The following is a 13,917-nucleotide window of genomic DNA, read 5'->3' as shown; positions in this document are numbered from 1 at the left end:
TGTTTTATGACTTTACGCAACTGTTGAATGCTTGATTGCTCTCATCACTTATGTTGCATTGGAGAGCTAATTAAAAGTATTAAATATAATTACCAACAGACCTCGCTCTCCCACATTGAGTCTCGATTATTACCTGTAATATGTCGATTATGTTTATTAAATCCTATGAAAGGAGATTTCAGTATCTTAATGCCATGTGAGGAATAGGAGAACTGTAGAGAAACCTGAGACCCGTGAACCACAGAAGAGTAACTAAACCTCCCAAATTTTTTAATAAGCGAAATAAAGAATATTAACAAGGATCTTTTAATCCTTTATTTTGCGAGTATTCAATTTTCAAGTGAAAATTTTTTAGATTGAATTGTTACTTATATATCCCCCCCTCCTACTTTCAACGTGATGAATTTGTGATAAAGGAAAAATGTCTGGCAGCGCGAATATTAACTTCTCATTTCTGGTAGACAAACAATGTGTTGAAATGGTGAACCAACAAATTTGAAGCTGAAATTTAAAATCATAAAACAAAAATTAATGACCACTTCGAACAGAAGGTAGCAACTTAAAGATTTGTCTTTCATTTCAGATTTTTTTGAACCGCCTGGTTGAAGAACGAGATAAGAAATATAGAAAGGTGGATCAGGTACAACAAAGAATGTTTCCACACCACCTCTTCCCCAGGACCTCTTGCCTTTTTGACATCAAAGGCCGTCACGTGAGCGCTAGCGGCTTTGACAACAAGCATCAAACCCTGGGGACGAGGATTTTTATGAACATGCTGATCAAAACAGCGTTTAAAGAAATGCGAGAAAAGTCGCATTATTTTTTCAAGGATTAATCTGTTCTGTCTCAAAGTCCCTTTCAGGCTTACAGAATTCTTCAATCACCCAGCAGCATCTTCAGTTTGTATACTGACAGAAAAAATGAATTCCCAATTTTCATACCGAACATAACATACAGTTTTAGCAAATTCTGATAATTGTACTCCCCGAAATTAAAATCAACATCAAGAAGAAAGCTTTCTACATCGTTGTTATTTTTTATATTTTCACTTTTTGGACTTCATATTGAATAAATTATAAATAAATCAATATGTACAAAAAAATATCAACAAATCAAATAAATAATGATCAAAATTATATTACAATTAGGAATATTTTATTAACTACATTTTTTCTGTGAAACACCACAATGTTCTCTTTATAAATAAAAACAAGAATGAATACAAAAGCACATGAAGGGTCCTATGCTCGCCGAAGAGAATATATTAGAAACGAAGCTTACTGCACCGTTTTTGGTGGTGTCCAACAGAAGAAGTGTTAATTCGGTCATATATTAACAATTATTTTCGTTCAATATAATTTTTATTTATCGTCTTTAGTCTCAATATATCAACAACGAAACAAAATGTTAGTAGTGTAAATACAGAGTTGAGTTTTGGGACATTTCGTGCGTAACTTTTTAGGCCACTAAAAAATCGGTTTGTGCTAAAATTGAACACATGAAACAACAAAATATACGCCCTTTTTATAAGCAGAACAAAATGTGGTTCAATGTTAACTAAACAGGCGCGACTTTTACTAGTTATTTTTCATAAACTTAAGCTTTCTGTTGGTGATAAAATATTGTATTTTTAAGAAAGGCACGCATTTCTATTCTTGAATGTGTGGTCACTAAAAATAGAAAACATACTTACTGTGCGATATTCGATCAACGAAATTGCAATCGGGCAGTGTAAATCTCAAATATCAGAATAAATAAAAATCAACATAAATTAAATTCCGTAATTTCTGTAGCATTATATACTTCACGTAGTTATCATTATACTTGATTATTCAACTTGACTTGATAAGCTTACTCGGTGAGTAAACGAACAACATTTGGCAATTTGACAGCTAAAATGGACGACAGTGGGTAGTGTTTGGGAACGCGTTGGAAATTGTCATTTTTTGAGATGTAGTATCTAAAGAAAAAAAGGTCGTTAAAATATCAGTAGAATGTCGTTAAAATATCAGTAGAAGGCCGTTAAAATATCAGTAGAAGGCCGTTAAAATATCAATAGAAGGCCGTTAAAGTATTAGTAGAGTGTCGTTAAAATAACAGTAGAGTGTCGTTAAAATATCAGTAAAATGTTGTTAAAATATCAGTAGAATGTCGTCAAAGTCAGCAGTGTCGTTAAAATATCAGTAAAGTGTCGTTAAAATAACAGTAGTGTCGTTAAAATATTAGTAAAGTGTCGTCCAATGCCAGTAGTGTCGTTAAAATATTAGTAAAGTGTCGTTAAAATATTAGTAGAGTGTCGTCAAAAGTCAGCAGTGTCGTTAACCTATGACTATAGTGTCGTTAACATATTAGTAGAGTGTCGCTAAAACATTAGTAATGACTACACAGTAGAAATTTTGTCAACTCCAACGCCTTTAGTTCGTTAGTTTTTCTGTCGATTACAAAAACTTGACACGTGGCGGTTATGACAGACATAAGTTGTGTTATAAAACTCGACGTACTTTATTTCTTCATGATGAAATGTTTTGATGTTTTGATAGATTTTTGCACAATTCGTGCAGATGAACAAAAGGATTTCAAGTTCTTTGTAAAGCAAAACTGTATCTGCGGGTGAAAGTGTTGAACTTGGTTTTAATGTGAGTTGACACATCAGATTCTGAATAATATGCTCTACAATGCATCTCTAAATAAATACAAGATTATATAAGTAAACAGATGAAAAATTGGTTTAAAATATCAAGAAGGTTTAACAGATACAATAGGTGCTAGTTATGCTCACAGTCTGCTACCACCTGATTTCCTATGGTTAATAAAAAGTGGTGGGTAGAAAATGTGAAAAAAAAAATTGTTTTTAGTTGATTTTAAAAATCCTTCTTCTTCTTTTTCTTCTTCTTCTTTATCCTTCACTTTACACGTGTTACAGGTTTGAAAGCAGTTATTTAGGAAAATTATCTGAACAAGCGTCGGAGTTTACATACCATCGAGTTCACCTCTTGAGAAATGACATAAGACAGCAACGTGACATCGAATGACTTTTCTTCATAACTGCAACTCCAAATAGACTGTCAATACAAAACAATATAAATTGTCAAAGAATCACAACTTATAGTCTTTCATAGCATCTCCTACCATTAGTCATGAAATGGAATATATTCTTAACACCAAACGGTAAAAGAAACTATGCTTTTTTAACAACTACATTCTGTTTTCTTTGGAATGATTGAATTAATCTTTTCACAAACTCAACAAGACAATGACATCAGGATAGGCTATGTTCAAAATTTGTATGTAATGTAATTGTAATGTCAATTTGCAGGGTTTCTGGTCTGTAAAATTATTCAAACTAGCAAATGCATTTTTCCGAACATAACTTACACTGTGATTTAGGTAACATTTTGTTCCAAGAATTAGCATCGGTAAGCCCGTCTTAACTCACAAACAACAATTTTTTACCAGCGTTGATAGCTCATTATTCCAAAAATATCCTAGGGAAATGCTAGAATCTCCTTCGCTTTAGTGTTAGAACAGCCCGTCCTATACTTTCACATCTGCAAGTTTACAACCCTATGGCCTCTTAGGTCGTTTTTGACAAAACAACTTAAAGTAAAATTTCGAATTTTCGATGTTAAAATCTAAGAGAAAACTTAACGTTATGTATGCTCAAACGGATGACATGCCTGAGTTGAAAGTATGCACTAATACTTGAAGTAGCAATAGAATTGCATTTTTAACGCTTACGAATTTGTATCAGGATCTTCTAAATTAAAACATATCTAATTCTTCATTGTTAATTGTCTTAATCCTAGATTTTGAGTATATGTCGCATGTTTTTACTCGGAACAGGAATTTACAAGTCGAGATCTTACCTACCTGATTTGCAGCATTTATAACCTCATACAGCAATGAAACGCAAGTATCTAACCATGTCTCAACAAGTTCATTCAACTAAAAGAAAGTATAAACTATGATACAGTATGGGATAAACTTCTACTCTATTTAGTAACTATTTCAGCAAAAAGTATTTGAATAAAAGGCCTGACTAAACGTAATTTAATGTAGGGAAGATGAATTTTTTATTAAACCCTTAACGAGCTTAAGTTTCTTACTAAAATACTGCGCAGAGGCTATGAATTACTATATCTAATCACTTCTTTAAAGTAAGTTGGGAGGAGGCTATATCCTTAAACTCATTCTTCTTTCACGAGGCTAAATAGGAACAAAATCTGATCAAATTGCCCACTGTTTTCAAAATATTAAATGATAGGATTTGTAAATAACACCTGTTTTATTGTTGTTGTTTTTTATTCAAAAATTTACTTTTACAGTAAGTATTCATTAAACAAAGTCAAAAAATTCAAAAGGGTTTCCTGGTGGTGAACCGTTATGTTGCAGCATTGTTAAAAAGTTTACAATCTTGAATTCACCAAGAAAGTAAAAATAAACATCAGATATCTAATGCAAAAAAGATAAATACAGCATAAACTGAAATAATCTCATTACTAACCTCTTCATGGCATTTTCTCTCACCAATGGTTGAGATTGGAGGTTGCAAAATACATTTAACAAAATCCTTGATAAACAATGCACTAAAATGAAATGCATTATTTATAAAGGAGTGGATACAACATTTAACACATGTTTTATGTAACAAAATGTCCACCTGTTTTCATTTATAAACATGTTTCTGCTTGATAGTAACTCAGTTTCTTCAAAAGCACAAACAAACAGCTCACCAATGATGATCAGAAGACTAAAAATGAAATCAGAGCAAATGCTAGTAAATGAACAAAGAAACGTTTTTACGGGTTTTTTTCATTAGAATTGCAGATCAGCGGTAGGATAAAAATTACTTTGGAGTTTAAGACTAAAAATTCGCTTTAACTTTATTGAGGGTGCTACTTTTAACTTCAGAGTATTGGACAAAACTGAAAATATCTAAAATTCAAGCACACCATGAGAAGTCATGCAAAATGCTTCACCAAATAAAGTGAAAAAAAAGAATAAAAAAAATGTTCATACTCAAGTTCATCCATTCTTTCAGATTGAGATCTTGTGCGAGATTTTAACAAGCGATCCATCACAGACAAATAGAATCTCAACAAGGTTGGAGACTAAAAAAAAGACATTTTAAGTACACCTAAAGCTGACGTTATCTATCTAACTTCCTTTTTGAACAAATTTTTTTAATTCAAATTGTACAAAATCTGACGATACGCAAACAAACTATTCATTAATCTATGCATTTTTAAAATTATTATTCTACGAGGCTGTGGATGAAAGCACACATGCAGCCTTTTTGAGCACACAAAATATAAGAGATGGGTCAACATTACCTTCCATATGACTCTTTTGGCAACTAAATAATTTTTGCAAGCATATTTCATTTCTTTTGTCAACAAAAAAAGTTCGTCATCCTGGTGGCATCCTAATACCTCTTCTTTAAGTTGTGTCAACTTTTGTACAATGTTGTCACTGAAAAAAAAGAAGGAATGAGAAAGACGATATAACATAGTCCACAAAAAATCATGCTTACATGAGTTTTTAAATGTTAGGTTTTTAAATGTTGTGTTTTGTATGTATGATGATTATGGATATTATTATATAGATCAAACATCAGAAAGGATTTAAAATTATGTTTAACCATTTAAAAGTAACATACTTTTCAATTTTTATTGCTGAACTTTGACCATTAGGTTGAAGGTAATGTTTATCTTCCAGATCCAAAGTACCAGCCTGAGTATAAATAAAATCAAAGTGATAATAATACTGTACATACAACCAGCTGTATCAACTGTATAATTTATGTTTCTACTTCAAATCCAACCTAAAATTTAAATCATGTCATTGATAGCTTAAACAAGTTGTATGTATGAATACGTTAGCCGAAGTTAGAAAGTTATTTTCATTAGAAATTATAAAAATAAACAATTACACTTACAATCACAGCTGCAATCCATGTTTCCTTCAAAATGTTGTATAATTTTGAACTTTTACTGACAGTGAAAAAATCAACAAAGTAATCTTCTATATTGTTTTCATTCTCATCTTTCTTGTCTTCAAAATTAACTGATGCTTGTGAATTTGATGATGATCGACTCCTTGACTTAACCTGAGAGCTAGGGCCTACTAGCGAGGAAGAATTATCAAAAATGTCATCTTTGCTCCCAAAAAACTTTGAAAGCTTTCCAGAAAAACTTTGAGTAAGGCTGTTGGATTGGTTTTTATTTCCCTCTATTCTCTTTAAACTTTCAGAGGCATCTTCCAGATACTGTGTTGTTTGTCTACGCTTATTAAAGTTATGTTCTGCTTTTAATATATCATTCCAGGAATAACTTGTAGCCATATTCAAGCTTTGTGGTCTTCTTGATGTAAAAGATCCAGGTAAATTATTATTAAGATTCGCTGAACGTTTTTCTGCAAGTTTACTCAAACAATCATAACTTTTACTCTGACTTAAAGTGTGTGTGGGTAAGATGTCCCTACCTCCATTTTTTACATCTAAAAACATAGAGCTTGTATATGAGGCATTCAATGTTTCTGTGCCATCCATTGGCTTTGGTAATGGTCTAGTAGTCAATGATTTGTTGCCCAAACTTAGTTCAGAAGTTTTTGATAAACCTTTTATCTTTTCTTTTGATTTTCTACTAGATAGTTTTACATTGCTTGTGTTTTCATTATTTGATGGTTCTACCAATAGCACTTCAGTAGAGGCTGGTTTCTCAATTATTTTTGGTATAGAAAATTCATTCACATTATTTCCTTGACTGGAAATTGACAATGTTGCATCTGGTTGCAAAACATTTTTGTTATTGGGTTGAATACAGACAAGTTGTATGTGCTGTGCTTGTTTTTGTAACTCACCTTGAAGAAAATCTGCAGCATCATAGAGCTAGAAAAAATAATTCAATCATAAATCATCCACTAATCTAACTCTGATAGGGTTTGTTTGGTATCCTGGGTTAGTTAAATTGTAATTTGGTTAAACTACACTAAAAATCATTGTTTGGCATTTTTTAGTTAGCAGGTGACAGATTTACCTATACACAGCGCACCTTTTTTAGACTGTTGCCAAATCAAAAAGGATGTAACCAAAATTTGTATTTGTGCAAAATATTGTATAACGCTAGTCAATAAGGCCTGTGGAAGAATCCACTCAGGCGGAAGAATAGGTTGTTTGCGGTGTTTTGCTAACATTAACATTGTAATGTGTAGAGATTGAAACGCTGATCAAAATGATGTGTTAGATCATATGTTTTTGAAGAACGCATAAGGATATACAAGGGCTCTAAAGTTTTGCTGACGTCAGGAAAGTCAACTAAAATTAAAAAAAATGTTATACATCATACGGGTCGTGAAATGCTTATCAAGAAAATATATTGTGTGCTTTTGACAAATTGTTGTAGAGATATTGAGGTTAAAAGGTTCTTTAATGATGTTATTAACCCATTTATTCTAAAACGGTTTGAAAAACACACCTAATGGCTTCATTGATTTATTATAAGATATTGACGTTAAATTAGTGTTTTTACCATTCTGCCGTAATGTCAGGAAAATTTAACAGATGAGACATAACTTTTTCGGGTACATCAAAGGAAAATAAACACATCCCCTTCACCTGTTACAGTAAACACAACCGGACACACAGACATATTATTATAAGAGATAAGAAGGCAACAGTATTCTGAGATTGTGTTTGTTATAATATATTTTGTGCTAAGGCTCATTTGCTATCTTTGTCTATGTTGGATATAGGGAGGAGGGGAGATCGGTGGCTTGTTGACTCTTATGCAAAATTAGAACGGGATGGTATTCTAAAGTTGCTCCAGCTAGCTAGCATGAAAAAAAGAGACTGCAAAAGATCTTGCATCATTTAGTGTCAGACATCATAGAACAATTAAATTGTTCACAAAGAAGTCTAGCTAGTGTCTAGCTAGCTCAACTTACAAACTTTATATCTTTTACATATTGCAGAGGTATTGTATATATTAAATCTGAGTCTTGCTTGGCAGGTGTGTTAACAACATACAAGCACTTGTTCGAAATTGCAGCATGTTTATAACTAGGGCTCTTTAACTGCTTGCTTGACTCATCATTAGTGACGATGATGGCTGGCTCGACAATTTTGATATTTTCGTACTCTCCCTGGCTAAGACGTCGTCGTAAAAGTGAATCTGTAAGCTGAAACTTCTTTCCATAATTATTACTTAGTGAATATGACATATCTTATTATATTCATGCATTATTGCAAAACTTAAATCAAGTTACAAAATAACTCGTCGTGTCAGATTTCCAGATTTCAGATTACTCCCAATTCCGCACTTCGCTTGTTCCTATTTTTCATGTTTTTTGTGGTCGATATAACCGAAAGAAGACCCATGGTCACATTAACAAAAACAAACATAAACCTGTTCCATGGTGGGGAGGGCAAGATGTTTGTTTACATTTTGAAATTTTCCGGCTTCGCAAAACAGGAAAGATGCGGCCCTGCGTTTCCTAGACCCAGTTCTGCAAAAATTTAAGAAATTGTAAAACATTGCTGAAAACTTTCTTCAGATAAAAAAATTCTCGCCATGGTTCCACAAAAATTGTATTTTGCAAAACAAACGTTTTCTAGAGCTTCTTTTTCGCGTCCTGCTCATATGTAGGCACGCATATCAGAAAGCGATAAAGGTTGTTTTTTACGCGACATCTTAAAGATTAACTGTATTACCCTAAAAGGGTCCATAGGTATAGAAAGCTTTATATACTATAAAAACTGATGCTAGAGATACATTAACGCTTCATTTCCACTCGGTCACCCAAACCTCGTTTCTTGAACATTTTGCTTTTTTGGTTAATCAGATAGAGGCCGCTCCGTGAAAACTCCACAGGGGACAAGACACCCCAGAATGTGGATAATAGTACGTTTCGTTAAACGGAGAAGGCAGACTTTTGTAATGTAACAATTTATGATATAAACAATAAGCTACTAGATGTCACCAACTCGTAATATCAAAAAAAAGCGGTTGTAATAAAGAGTAAGCGAGTGACAATATTCTGCGGACAAGATCTTGGGATTAACACGACTACTGTGAAGCATCCACACCTCTCCACGTAGAGTTTTATAATAAATTAGAAAAAATATGTATCAGCAAAAATTTCTGTACAGAAAGGACGCTGATCAAAAAAAAAATTATCAATCGCATATGCGGAAGTAGTTTGGTGCAAGGGTTTATAAAAGCAAGACTTATGATGGTTAAAGTAACGATCCTTCGGGACAAGAGTCAACTTTGTTCCAGAGGGTATTGTACCTATATAATGAATTTGATTGCGACCGCCCGTGACTCTTGGACAAGAGTTAAAGAAGATCAGAAGTGCCCTTCTTAAAAAGTGGAAAATACAGTTGAAGTTAAAATGTACATAAAAAAGCTACAGAGCTACAAATAGTCCAAATAATTAGTCACAAATTTGAACACTACAAGCTAGAGCTCTTTCTCTCTTTCTCTTGTGTAGTATATGTGACCATGACGTCTCTCTCCCCTGGGTGGTGCAATTCAACTGCAAACATGTATGTTAGATAACCAAGAATTGAGCCGACGAATTGACCAACAATAGGAATCCAAAACCAATAGTCGTTCGCTCTAGATGGTCAGAAAATCTGTTAATAAGTCGCATTGGATGACAAGTTAAAAAAGATTGCTTTTTCACGTGTGCAACCACATCAAACAGCAAAATATATCACGCGCTTTCTTATAGAAGTTATAAAGCAGTTCACATGTGCATTGCATACATGTGTAGGAAGTGATTGGGAACTTGTTAAAAGACATTTTGTTAAAATAACAAAAGAAGGTGGAATATTGGTGTTAATGGCGCTTTATAATTTCCGATGCGCAGTTGAAAAAACTATAATAGTTTGATAACAGTAAGTCGTTTTATTTTTTCTTTCTATGGAAATCAAGCTGAGGATTATTCTTAAGATATGCTTAGCTTTGAAATTAAATCCTAACCTAATATTGTTAATTATATTCTTAAAAAAGAAGCGTGTAATAGTTTCATAACGTAAAGATGCTGCACGAGGGCGTCTTACGTTGCATGATATACATATTTTTACTAGTGTTAAGGGCGTTAGAAAAAGGGCGGTGGGAGAAGAATAGGAGTAGTTTATAAAAACGCTCGGTTTACACGCAAGACAAAACCTCAATGTGCTTCACCTCGATTGTGTAACTTTTACTGATCAAAATACTTCAGCATCAGAAAAACACAACAGAATTTCCTGTCAACTTACTTCAACGGCAGTTCCTTCCATCCAGCAATAGCTGTAAATAGTCGTGGCATAAAATCTCTTGCCGGGTTTATACCATAGCCACAGTTAATTCCGAAAGAAATTCCAATAGCCAACACCAGGAGACCAACAATAAATGGAAATAACTGCGAATTGGGGCTTTCATTCTTTTTGTCTATCAATGCAAACACTGTACCTACAAGTAAAGCTGTACCGACGACCTAAAAAATAAACCATTTTGAAGGCTTTGCTCTTTGAATATTAATAACTCTTGGACAACTTTGTTCCTAGAGTCCTTTAACTAACCATCCGAATGGTAGAAAAGATACCTGGGGATACGGTTGTTCATGAAAATTTTTCTCTTTTTTTTTACATAAGTTACAGTCCAACTAAAATATTTGGATAGAGGTATTACCTGATCAAAAAAAGCTGTCCAATGTGAGACACCTGCTGTTGGATATGTGGACCAGATACCAGCTGTTTTCAGGCTACGTTCGCTCCCTTCGTATGCCTCGATCAAATCTATACAAAAAGTAAATATAATTAGAAACACTTTTTTTATATAATCTATCAACTATCTTACGAAAGATGAAACAGACGTAGGGAATGAGTGTTCTAAACTATCCCTGCTTCTGAAAACTGCTTTGCTGAAAAGAAGTCTTATCTGCAACCCTAAACTACAAGAAAGGAATTTGACATCTGTTTTGGCATTCGAAATTTAAATAAAGTAAATAACCCTCATGTTTTGTGTCACAACACGAGGTCGAATAAAGAAGTGGATACTGTACCGTGATATAAACCATAACAAATTGCTGAAGCAATCAACGCACCCAAGGTTTGACCAGCCCAGTAAAATGGGACTTTTCTCCATGGCAATCTACCTGAAACCGCCATAGCTAATGTAACAGCTGGATTTATATGCCCACCTATACGGAAAAAAGGTTTACATGTTAATGAAGAAATCTTTTCCACCTGTATTCAAAAGGGCAACTTTCTATTCTGTAAGATTTATGAGACTTTGTGTCACAATGTAGTTTACAGTCCTTTTTTAAATACAAAATGTTTACGACTGCTTATAATTGTTAATATTTTGCTTTATGAAACAATTGTATAACTACCTGATACTCCTAACGACCAGTGTATCCCAAATGTCACACCAAGTGCCCAACCAAAATTGACAGAAATAAATCCTCCGAACTTGCTTTTCCCTAAAACAAATTGTGCGACACTACCCACACCGAACATCTAAACAAAGTAAATGAGAACATGGACTTTTTTTATTAGACGGATATTTTTAAGAAGAATTTGTCCAACGTTGATATGAAAACAAGAAAGAATCGTGAATTTATCATAATATACTTGTAAAAGGATGTACCTGCGAATTACTAGGTACAATTTAAAAGAAACCCTTTTTTTGACTGAAGCGTCACAATATAGCATATCATGTTGCAAAAGTTATTCCTTGCCAACTTTGCGAATTATATCCATGCTCGCGAAAATATGTCTGCGCGGAAATTCTCAAAACGGTAAATTCGCGAAATTAAAACTTCACGAAATACTAGAAATGACTTTTTCGCGGATATCAACTGCACAAACTTTACAAAAACTAGTCGTTAGCCCGTGGAAAATCCACGGGTTCGCCCGTCCTTTTTACACCTCATTGCATGCGTCTTGCTAATCCCGCAGCTAAGCTACCATTTTGCGTGACAGACAGACAGACGACGGCTATTATTATAGAGATATTGACCAGCCTCTGTAATGTTGAATTAAAGGCTAATTTGCGTGAAGAGGCCTGTAACATTAAAAATACTAGATTCATCAAAATAATTTTTCGCAAAAAAAGTAAAAATGGTTCATTCCCGAAAAATAATCTTCGCAAAAAAACTCAACAAGACGGATTCGAAAAATCTTTTTGCGAAATGTATATCGTGGACCTCGCGAAATAAAAATTAATTAGCGCAAGGTACTCTGGACATCAGGATTATGTTAATGTTTTTCACTAATATCAATTTTCAGATCAGTTTTTTCTTTCTCAATGTAAGCACCCATTCAAACGTAAAACGTTGGTTAGACAATGTCTAAATTACGTGCTTAAAACTAAACTAGAAATTAGTTAAGTATTCTTACGATGAGAATGAGAGTTCCCATTAACTCTGCAAGCATTTCTCGTATGCATTGTGGAACCTTTCGACATCTTCTCTTGATCAGTGAGTCCATTTTGAAATATCACAGAACAAGCCTAAAAATATTTCCAGTATTAATATTTCTAGTTCTTTGTCTTTTTTACGTAAAATTCGTTCCTAGGAGTCTTCATCACTACTACACTCATTTAGCCCCCAATAATACCATTGCAAAGGAAAACAACACACATTACTGAGAAAAAAGTTGCTCCACACACAAACTGTAGACATCAGATTATGTGCGAGGATACATTTTGTATTTTTAACAAAAACAACAACAACAACAAAAACTACGACCTCCAAATCAATATTAACCACAAAAACAACACGCAAAAATTCAAAGAACCATAAAGAAGCAGCTACAACAATGACAGCAACGGACGTGTTAAATATAAACTCGAACAAACTAACTTGCCACACATTTTTTTAAACACACAAACATGTGTATGACAAGTTTTTTCTCCTTGTACACAGCTTAGCGTGATTAAAATACATTTGTTTACCTTGCAAATACATGTTGTTTACATACAGTGACCCACCTTGTACATAGTCCTTTTTGTATAAAGGTTAAGTACTTGTTAACAGAAAGTAAAGTACGACTTTGTTTTCTTTCTTAACAGCCAGTTAAAAATATTTATAGATGCTAAGCTATTTGCGTGTTTTACAATACAAATTCAACCTTGTTTCCAGTCAGCTTTGGAAACCACATGTTCGCTAGCCTATACACTGCGTGATTTTAAAGACGTGCTGAGCAAGTTCAACAACTAAAATCAATAAACAAGATAAACAGTTGTTTTCTATTTTTTGTACTATGCATGTCATAAATATAAGTGCAAACAAGAAAGTTATAGAGAGCTCAGAAAGGTGCGTACAAGTTTCACCCCAGACCTCTAGGCCAAAACCTCAAACGCCAATCTTTTTTCACGGGCTAAATTTAAACAGTAGCAAAGACAAACCGTTAAAGTACTGTAAACTACTAACTACACAAGAAAAAAATATAAGTGAATGAATATTTATAATCATTTATTAACCATTTTATAGTCAAAAAATAATAAAGGAAAAAGCGTTAATTTTTTATTTTTTGATTATTTTTTTAAAATTTCCCTAATTTTCTCATATTTCAAAGACAAAAGGTAAATACGTAAGAACAATCAAGGTGACGCTAAAAAGAGATGATGACATTGTCAGCGAGTAAAAGTTGTATCATAACTGGACAGAATGTTTTGTTTTGCATATTAAAAGGATTTTAAGATTTTTTTCTAGCTAATCATGGAAGTATATAAGGTTTTAAAGGTTACCTAGTCTGTTTTTAAGGTTTTGCGGTCTGACAGACAGTTTATTTAGTGCAACACATGATGTACTTGCACTAAATAAAAACGACCGTTACTCCCCCATCTCGCTATTAAAAGGTCTTAAACGACATTTAGGTGACAAAAAATCAAAATTTTGATGTCACCATCATGTTCAGCATACTTT

At 33.4% G+C, this 13,917-nt stretch overlaps 2 protein-coding genes across 3 annotated transcripts; both read right to left on the bottom strand.

Annotated features, from left to right (window-relative positions):
• Positions 1 to 1,024: 1,024 nt before the first annotated feature.
• On the bottom strand, positions 1,025 to 8,368 carry LOC130625515 (uncharacterized). Its single transcript, XM_057440618.1, has 11 exons — positions 7,945 to 8,368; positions 5,939 to 6,889; positions 5,660 to 5,733; positions 5,334 to 5,472; positions 5,020 to 5,111; positions 4,661 to 4,750; positions 4,505 to 4,586; positions 3,871 to 3,945; positions 2,979 to 3,062; positions 2,502 to 2,683; positions 1,025 to 1,960 (listed from the first exon to the last, which is right to left on the bottom strand). Exons 1-11 carry the CDS (start codon positions 8,218 to 8,220, stop codon positions 1,852 to 1,854), a joined length of 2,154 nt encoding a protein of 717 aa, XP_057296601.1. The 5' UTR covers positions 8,221 to 8,368; the 3' UTR covers positions 1,025 to 1,851.
• Positions 8,369 to 9,275: 907 nt separating this feature from the next.
• LOC130625516 (aquaporin-7-like) lies at positions 9,276 to 12,877 on the bottom strand. 2 transcript variants are annotated; one of them, XM_057440620.1, is made up of 7 exons: positions 12,739 to 12,877; positions 12,389 to 12,500; positions 11,380 to 11,506; positions 11,050 to 11,187; positions 10,677 to 10,783; positions 10,265 to 10,482; positions 9,276 to 9,620 (listed from the first exon to the last, which is right to left on the bottom strand). In XM_057440620.1, exons 2-7 carry the CDS (start codon positions 12,476 to 12,478, stop codon positions 9,455 to 9,457), a joined length of 846 nt encoding a protein of 281 aa, XP_057296603.1. In that variant the 5' UTR covers positions 12,479 to 12,500; positions 12,739 to 12,877; the 3' UTR covers positions 9,276 to 9,454. The 2 variants fall into 2 exon arrangements, with proteins under 2 accessions (XP_057296603.1, XP_057296602.1); XM_057440619.1 differs by lacking the exon at positions 12,739 to 12,877 and having other exon boundaries at positions 12,389 to 12,712.
• Positions 12,878 to 13,917: the final 1,040 nt, after the last annotated feature.

The sequence above is a fragment of the Hydractinia symbiolongicarpus genome, chromosome 14 (assembly GCF_029227915.1).
Source record: "Hydractinia symbiolongicarpus strain clone_291-10 chromosome 14, HSymV2.1, whole genome shotgun sequence".
In the NCBI taxonomy this organism is placed as follows: domain Eukaryota; kingdom Metazoa; phylum Cnidaria; class Hydrozoa; order Anthoathecata; family Hydractiniidae; genus Hydractinia; species Hydractinia symbiolongicarpus.
This window is presented reverse-complemented; position numbering and strand designations above follow the sequence as displayed.

Bases quoted from the DNA above. Each gene is read 5' to 3' on its own strand.
- LOC130625515 (XM_057440618.1), bottom strand. From the start codon at position 8,220: ATGTCATATTCACTAAGTAATAATTATGGAAAGAAGTTTCAGCTTACA. The intron at 5,473-5,659 runs GTATGTTACTTT...CTTTTTTTTCAG, and splicing joins TCAGCAATAAAAATTGAAAA to TGACAACATTGTACAAAAGT. The intron at 5,112-5,333 runs GTAATGTTGACC...TCTTTTTTTTAG, and splicing joins CCAAAAGAGTCATATGGAAG to TCTCCAACCTTGTTGAGATT.
- LOC130625516 (XM_057440620.1), bottom strand. From the start codon at position 12,478: ATGGACTCACTGATCAAGAGAAGATGTCGAAAGGTTCCACAATGCATA. The intron at 11,188-11,379 runs GTAGTTATACAA...TTTTCCGTATAG, and splicing joins CTGGTCGTTAGGAGTATCAG to GTGGGCATATAAATCCAGCT. The intron at 9,621-10,264 runs GTAAGTTGACAG...CTGACCATCTAG, and splicing joins TGGAAGGAACTGCCGTTGAA to AGCGAACGACTATTGGTTTT.